Genomic DNA, 8,525 nt, shown 5'->3' with positions numbered 1-8,525 from the left:
CTAACTCAACGTTCAACCTGCTTTCAACAGTTTCACGCGTTTTGTCCGTTAATCGAGAGAGCAGATTTTTCTGGGTGGAGGCATACCGGTTGAATATTTCAGAAAGGTTTAAACCCCCATGGACGTGTTGGCTATCTTGATGTAGCATTTTTCTTTAGCTTTCTTTTCATACTTTAATTGTGAAAAATACCATTTTAATAACGTATATGTGAGTGTGTTGACATTCAGTTTAACATTGCTGCTATTGTTTGGTTTAGCAAAAATACTGGCGAATTTTTTAGGGCTTTGAGGAAGAAAAAATTGCCGGCATTTTGTGTTTCTCGCCCTGCCGGCTCCTTTAGCCATCAGGCCACTGTTAGCATTTAGCATAGTGTCGTCCGTATACGTGGCCTATTTGTGGCGTTACGCAAATGCCGACTGTTTATCAATTTAGTTACCATAGCATTAAGTTGGCGTGTTAAAATCACCAAATTGGCCTCAAAATAAGATTGGCTAAATGTTACAGTAAAAATTAAGTCCGTTTTTGTTGCCGTCACTGTGCATATGCTTTTTATGCATTTGGCTACCGCGTCTGCATGCTCAGCTTTGTAACTGCGTTGTAATGACTTTTTTTTCCCTCTAGTTATTGTGTAACAGTGGTGTGTATTTATGTATTGTGAGCAGATGTTACATGTAATTTCTCTCGGGATCAATAATATGTATGTATGAAATGCGCTGAAGCTATTGTTTGGCTGCTTAGGATTATTACACCCACATAAATGTGTATAAGCACAATTCCTTTTATTGTACACTTGGCGTCACATACCCACTTAAAAACCATCATGAGTTATTAAAGAAATGTGGAGTTGGTGAACAAACTCTAAACCCTGGTAATCTGTTATGTTTTGTGACCTATCGATCCCTTGATCACTAGTACGTTCATTACATTCATATTATGAAGTACATGATGTCATTCCAAATTGAACCCACTTAAATTTTGAAATCTTAACAGTATTAATACTTTCTTTTTCACCCTGGATTGACAGTAAAAGTAGGATGTTTAGATTATTTTATTTTACCTGTTTTGTTCCTATATCTTGCACTCAAATCGCCTGTGTATGCAAAAGGTCTGCACTTGCAGCCACCATATTGACAACAGTTATTACATTATATAACACAAGTAGAAATGCTGAACTGCTGTAGAAATTTTTAATATGCTGCAGGTCTTACGTTTATCAAAGACAGCTGAAGACAGCAGTAGAAAAAATTGGCAACATGATAATACCGTGTGTAACAATGTCTCTCTCCCCTCCACAGGTGAACTTCACCATCGACCAGATTCGTGCCATCATGGACAAGAAGGCAAACATCCGGAACATGTCTGTGATTGCGCACGTAGATCACGGAAAGTCAACCCTGACAGACTCTCTCGTGTCGAAGGCTGGTATCATTGCATCGGGTCGTGCTGGAGAGACCCGCTTCACCGACACAAGGAAAGATGAACAGGAGCGTTGCATCACCATCAAGTCTACGTAAGTAATAATTGTGTTTCCATCTGTAGTTTGAGGCTTTGTTTACACTCATGGTGTCACTAATATTGCCTTTGCTTTTATTGACCACCAAAACACCTCAGTGTCTTGTTTTTGAAAATATTTTTTTAAGTTGATTTGCTGGTTGTGGCTCAGACAAGAGAATAGGATATACATGTATGTGTGCTTTGTGAGTTATATAAAAGGGCAAAAACCATTAGTTAAACCTTTCTTGCTGTATGATGGCTGATCTTGTCTCTTGCAGGGAAAAGTTCTCTGGCCTTAAGTTCTGTCCTGCATAATACATTAGCCCTGTTCAGTGTTTTATTTTATTAATCAGTGAAAGTGTCATGGTGATAGGTTTGCATGTTCTGTATGAAATTAGTGCACTGTTGTGGCGTGATTGGATCTGGAGCCAACTTTGGGTGATCTAGAGGTGTAGCAATAACAGGTGGTTGGTTATCTGAAGAACAAGCATAGAAATGACCACTGACACAGGAGAAGGTGAAATACATCAGCTGTATGTTCACTGTTTCATCGTACATCACACCACGTCATGTTCCAGAAAACCAAACGTTGATCTTATGGTGGTGGTATCACTTGTTTGGTCCGATTGACAGAACAGAAGTTGTTTATATAGTTCAATGCCTGTTTTGAGTGAGGCTTCCATTTACACGTCACTGATTTGGTCTTGCTGTTACATTCACTGCCAACTCAAAAAACTATTTAAATGTTCTCAGTGCTGTGTTATTTGGTTATGCATAATAAATTTAAATACCTGATCTGGACTTTAATTTTATTACGGGACTTGTCAGAAGCATTGAAGGGGCCTGTTCCATGTTGCTGTTTGCTGCTGTTCTGCTTTCATATCAGGTCCAAAACCAGACAGAAAAGATGTAATGCAGATGCTACATTAAAATTATTGTTGCTACATTTCCACTTAGGTTTTTTTTCTTGCATTGAAAATGTGTTAAAACATACATTTATATTCATTTATTATTTACCTTGTTAGATTATATATGTGACTTTATTTTTCTGACTTACAGCGCCATCTCCCTGTTTTACAACCTGAGTGAAAATGATTTGGCCTTCATTAAGCAGGCCAAGGATGGATCCGGTGTCTTGATTAACCTGATTGACTCACCAGGACACGTTGACTTCTCCTCTGAAGTGACAGCTGCCCTCCGTGTCACTGATGGGGCCCTGGTTGTGGTGGACTGTGTGTCTGGTAAGTACATAGCTGTACAATTTTCAACATCAATCCTGTTACAAATCCGGTAGCAACTATTTAGTATACAAAGTTGTATACTGCTCAGTTTCTCAGGAAACACAGGTGTGAGTGTTTACCTTCGAGCGGTTTATTAGTAGCTGTCTTCAAGTATAAAGCTCATGTTCCTTTGTTTGCTTGCTTTAAAATTTTCATGTGCTACAAGAATCAAGACATTCTGATTCAGTGTCTTCAAAATTACGGCACTTTTGTTAACTTAGTCTATTAGTAAAGCAAATTGTGGAATTATAATTTACCTAATGGCTTATTTCTGCTAGGGGTTTGTGTGCAAACTGAGACTGTGCTCCGTCAAGCCATTTGTGAACGCATCAGGCCAGTTTTGATGATGAACAAGATGGACCGTGCCTTGTTGGAGTTGCAGCTTGAGCCTGAAGACCTTTATCAGACTTTCCAGCGTATTGTTGAGTCAGTCAATGTCATCATCAGCACTTATGCAGAAGAAGAGGGGCCTATGGGTAATATCATGGTGAGTGACTGGCCACATCCATATTTAAGTGTAACATATATTGGTTTCAATGTCTGAATTCTTGTTATATACGGGACACATCTATAGCCATGGTATGGTGGCTTGGATATACCCTTGTAAGAAAGAGTAGTACAATGCATTACTTGAAGAGACGCATAAATTCATTGCACAAAATCAGAATGTACAAGGTACCAAAACATATGGTATATTGGTTTGCAGACAAAGCTGAAATGTATACCTTTTCCTCAATCAAAGCTGATTTCTTAGGTGGGCTGTACCTGCAGTACAAACTATGCAAGTTTAGAGATAAACTTCAAAATGAAAATATGTATCTTGAATGAATTGGATGATTTTTATTTCTGAGGTAAAATGTAGAACACATTTTTAAAAAAGACAATCACGCATCAACGATTGCGACTCCACCTCATCGCGGACTTTTGGTCGGCAGTTACGTGATACCGTACGCGCATTCTATTGGCTGAAAGCAGTCAGTCTGGCTTTCATGAGACACATAGTGCTTTAAACAGTTGATAAGAGTGGGAAAAGGTAACAGATAGAAATTGGTTTAATATCAGTATGGGGAGGGTTCATTAATTTTTAAATTACAGTAAATGATGATATAAATTGTGATCTCGATTGCGGATTTCCTCATTCGCATGTGGTTCCTGGAACGCATTGACCGTAAAGACCGAGGGTGCACTGTATTTCCTGAAAAAAGCCCCACTTTAAAAAGTGTGATTTTTTGCTATGAAAACATGTTTCATCATCTCCCTAGACCTTAACTAAAGCTGCCACTCTTCTGTTTAGGAATACAAGAGTATCCATCCACTGTGTTGCAGTGCATCATTACATCTTTAGAAATTTGCAGAATCTCTATAAAGACCATTAATTTATTGTTTCAACAATTTTGTCAGGTGGAACCCATAAATGGTACCGTTGGCTTTGGCTCTGGCCTCCATGGTTGGGCTTTCACCCTGAAGCAGTTTGCTGAGATGTATGTTGCCAAGTTTGCTGCTAAGGGAAATGCCACAATGACGCCAGCTGAGAACTGCAAGAAAGTAGAAGACATAATGAAGAAGCTGTGGGGTGATAGGTGAGTTACTAAACAAGAGTGCGTCATCTTCAGTCTTGTGTAAAATTCAACTTGTGGTCCATCACCTGATGTAGTTTCTGACAACTATATTGGATGGTATTTATTGAGTCTTGTTACCATTTTGTATTTCCAGGTACTTTGATAGTACAAATGGAAAGTTTATGAAGACTGATGTGGACCCCAAAGGTAAAGGCACCAAGTTCCCCCGCACCTTCGTTGCTCTTGTCCTTGACCCAATCTTCAAGGTAACAAACTCTGACAATTGTTGAGATATTGAAGCATATAAAATGTTAAACTATAAAATGGACAGTATTGTTCAGTAGAATCAAATTTATAATGCCTGTTTTTTGTGTTTTAATTGCTTTGGTAAAATTTTTGTGTGCCTCCAAATGATGACTTTTAACATTCTTCACTTTGACCTGAATTACCTTTGATGATCAAGTTCAGTCTGAGCAGGGCACAAAAACGTTTTGCATAAATGTCTTTGGCTTTATTGTGAAATTGCAGTTTTCTAATTCAGATTCACTTCCTGTTAGGTGTTTGATGCCATCATGAACTTCAAGAAGGAGGAAATTGAAAAACTGGTTCAAAAGCTGGAAATCAAGTTGGATGTCGAAGACAAGCAAAAGGAAGGTAAACCCCTCCTGAAGGCTGTGATGCGCCGCTGGCTGCCTGCTGGAGAAGCTCTTCTGCAAATGATCGCCATCCATCTGCCATCTCCTGTCACTGCTCAGAAATATCGATGTGAAATGCTCTACGAAGGACCTGACGATGACGCAGTTGCCGTTGGTATGCAGCTTTTTTATTATGCAATCATTTCGCTGTACTTGACATCTTTTTATGCAGCACACAAAATTTCAGTAATAGCTCATGATGAGTGTATCTTAAGATTGTAGTCATTATTCTTTGACCCTCTAAGGTATCAAGAACTGCGATCCCAAGGCTCCCTTGATGGTATACATCTCAAAGATGGTCCCCACCAATGACAAAGGTCGCTTCTATGCATTTGGTCGCGTGTTCTCTGGGTGTGTCTCAACTGGCCAGAAAGTTCGCATTATGGGACCAAATTATATACCTGGAAAGAAAGAAGATCTGTTCCAAAAGCCAATTCAGAGGTTTGTGTCAGTGTTGTTGATTAGTTGGTATCAGTCACATTAAGTCTGTTAATCTCTTGGTCTCATGTAACTCAATACTTTACTCATAACCAGGACCATTTTGATGATGGGCCGCTATGTTGAGGCCATTGAAGATGTTCCATGTGGTAACATTGTGGGTCTTGTTGGTGTGGACCAGTACCTTGTCAAGACTGGAACAATCACAACATACGATCAAGCACACAACATGAAAGTGATGAAGTTCAGTGTCAGCCCTGTGGTCAGAGTTGCAGTGGAGGCCAAAAACCCCTCTGACCTGCCCAAGTTGGTTGAGGGTTTGAAGCGCCTGTCAAAATCTGATCCTATGGTGCAGTGCATCATTGAAGAGTCTGGAGAACACATTGTAGCTGGTGCTGGTGAACTGCATCTGGAGATTTGTCTGAAAGATCTGGAGGAGGATCATGCTTGTATTCCACTCAAGGTGATGACAGCATTTGGTTGAAAATGAGTTCTTGGAAAAATCCTGTGAGTTAAACATGACGTCCATATAAAAATCAAATGAATAATGGTGAGTATTGTGCTTTTTTTTTTAGAAATCTGATCCAGTGGTGTCCTACAGGGAGACTGTCTCTGCTGACTCAGATGTCATATGTCTGTCCAAGTCACCCAACAAGCACAACCGTTTGTACATGAAGGCCCGTCCTTTTGATGATGGCTTGGCAGCTGACATTGATAAGGGTCTAGTTAGTGCTCGCCAAGATCCAAAGGTTCGTACTCGTTTCCTTGCTGACAAGTATGACTGGGAAGTTTCCGATGCCAAAAAGATCTGGTGCTTTGGACCTGACGGAACTGGACCCAACCTGTTGGTGGATGTCACCAAGGGAGTGCAGTACCTTAATGAGATCAAGGATAGTGTTGTGGCTGGCTTCCAGTGGGCAGTCAAGGAGGTAAGGGAGCTGCAGTATGTACAGGTCGCTTTTTTTTTTTTTTACTTTAAGTTGGAACATTGAACAATTACCTTTTTCTTCTACTCAGTTAACATGAGGTGAACTTCTCATATATAATTGTTTGAATGTTTTTAGGGTGTCCTCTGTGAAGAGAACATGCGTGCCATCCGGTTTGATGTCCATGACGTAACCCTGCATGCAGATGCTATTCACCGTGGTGGTGGTCAGATTATTCCCACAGCTCGCAGAGTTCTATACGCAAGTCAGCTCACTGCAAAGCCCAGAATATTGGAGCCCGTCTACCTGGTGGAGATCCAGGTGAGTGTCACTGGAGATGCAGTTGCCTTGTTTCTAAACATTAACTAATACCACCAGAGGGGTTTTGAGTCTGGGAATGACCTGCTCTTTCTTGTAAAAACCTGTTTGTTACAAATTTTAGGAATTGACAGAAAACTGGAATCAGGTTGCAGTTGCCAAAACTGTGGGTTCATTTTTAATTTGCTTGTCTTTATAGTGTCCTGCAGATGCAACAGGTGGAATCTATGGTGTGCTGAATAGAAGGCGTGGTCATGTCTTTGAGGAGAACTCTGTCGCTTCAACACCCATGCGTATTACCAGGGCCTACTTGCCTGTAAACGAGTCATTTGGTGAGTTTTTTTTAAGAGACACTGCTCTAAGCAGATCTGGAAAGATGTTTCTTTATCTGACTTCATTATTTAAACATTTTCTAGAGAAGTTGGGTCCATGAAATAGCTGAGAATTTAATAGACCTCTTGTTGTCTGCTGCCCTTCCATGTATTGAAATGGTAGAAATGTTTTGAAATGTGCTGTGCTTTCTATTTTCAGGTTTCTCAGCTGATCTTCGGTCCAACACAGGTGGCCAGGCCTTCCCACAGTGTGTGTTTGACCATTGGCAAATCCTTCCTGGAGATCCAAATGACCCTGCTTCCAAACCTGGTGTTGTTGTGACAGACACACGCAAGCGCAAGGGTCTTAAGGAGGGTATTCCCCCCTTGGAAAACTTCTTGGACAAATTGTAAAGGCCTGCAACTCCACTACGCTCATTCCTTTACCAACAAATTTGATTCTAGTTTGCGGGACCGGACTGTACAGAACATAGTGAGAGCAGTGTTTGCCAAAAGGATTGATGATGAAAACCTACAAATTGTAAACGAAAAATAAAGGAAAACAAACTTTAATGTTTGGACTGTTTACGTTTCTGTGAGCATGTGTAAGCTGTCTGAGTTGTTTTTCTCGTGTATAGGCGCTGGCTTTGTGAGGGGTTTTTTTAAGTGACATTTCAGGGCATTCAGATTTTGAAGCAGTATGACGGGTAATTAGATGAGCAAAATCATTCAACCCGCATTCTGAATTGGTGGCAAGTTATTAGGCAATAATGCTGTTCTTGTGTTGTTCACAAGAAACCATCCAGTTCAATGAAATAAACCATGAATTGTGGCTAGTAATTCAGAATTTTTAATAGCCTTATAAGTCGACACATTTCTGATGATATGCTGGCAATGACCAGGAGTCAAACCCCTTCTGATTAGATCTAAATCAAGTACCCCAGCTTTTATTGCATGTAACTTAGTTGAAAGCATCCAAATACTAGTAACCTTTGAAGTGGGATTTGTCTTTCCTTTTACATTGTGGAAAATTATCTACTTGTTAAGAATGGTCTGTTTAGGCAGCAACATTTTCATGTAATTTCAGTTAACTGCGTAATGCTATTTGCTATTCACTTACCAGACATTAGGGCATGAACGCTCAACTGAGTAGTCAATTCCGCTGAGGCTGTGGACAATCCTTTTTTTTTATGCTGATGATCTTGGAATCAAAATCAAGATATATAATCTGTCCAAAAAGTCCTGGGTCTACCTCTGGGTCCCCCTTCCAGATGGCAATGTCTTGATCACCTCCCAAGGAATGCGTCCAGGGGGCATCCTGACCAGATTCGTTCATGACCACAGGTGAGGAACATAGACAAAGTTTGTAATGAAACATTTTAAAATGCTCTTTGATACCACCAACCAACTAAAATGAATTAGTCAAAAGTACAACAAATGTCTGAAGGACAATGGTTGTGGTCAGACGTGGTTAAAATGGCTATATTGATTTACCTTTAGTCC

At 40.1% G+C, this 8,525-nt stretch overlaps 1 protein-coding gene and 1 non-coding gene across 2 annotated transcripts in view; both read left to right on the top strand.

The window, feature by feature from the left end:
- LOC137598427 (elongation factor 2b-like) overlaps window positions 1-7,595 on the top strand; it is a 7,852-nt gene extending 257 nt beyond the window's left edge. The window contains exons 2-13 of the mRNA XM_068318526.1: window positions 1,297-1,511; window positions 2,555-2,736; window positions 3,054-3,262; window positions 4,177-4,355; window positions 4,489-4,600; window positions 4,892-5,144; window positions 5,275-5,470; window positions 5,564-5,930; window positions 6,043-6,396; window positions 6,532-6,714; window positions 6,911-7,043; window positions 7,243-7,595. Coding sequence (XP_068174627.1) covers window positions 1,297-1,511; window positions 2,555-2,736; window positions 3,054-3,262; window positions 4,177-4,355; window positions 4,489-4,600; window positions 4,892-5,144; window positions 5,275-5,470; window positions 5,564-5,930; window positions 6,043-6,396; window positions 6,532-6,714; window positions 6,911-7,043; window positions 7,243-7,436 — 2,577 coding nt within the window. The 3' untranslated portion in view covers window positions 7,437-7,595. The remainder of the gene's footprint in view (window positions 1-1,296; window positions 1,512-2,554; window positions 2,737-3,053; window positions 3,263-4,176; window positions 4,356-4,488; window positions 4,601-4,891; window positions 5,145-5,274; window positions 5,471-5,563; window positions 5,931-6,042; window positions 6,397-6,531; window positions 6,715-6,910; window positions 7,044-7,242) is intronic.
- Window positions 4,741-4,809, top strand: LOC137599531 (small nucleolar RNA SNORD37). The gene has a single exon (XR_011036828.1). It is a non-coding gene; the product is annotated as a small nucleolar RNA SNORD37 (small nucleolar RNA).
- Window positions 7,596-8,525: the final 930 nt, after the last annotated feature.

Source organism: Antennarius striatus, chromosome 7 (genome assembly GCF_040054535.1).
Source record: "Antennarius striatus isolate MH-2024 chromosome 7, ASM4005453v1, whole genome shotgun sequence".
Taxonomy (NCBI): Eukaryota; Metazoa; Chordata; class Actinopteri; order Lophiiformes; family Antennariidae; genus Antennarius; species Antennarius striatus.
Note: the sequence above shows the minus strand (reverse complement) of the source record. Positions and strands in the feature narration are given on the sequence as shown.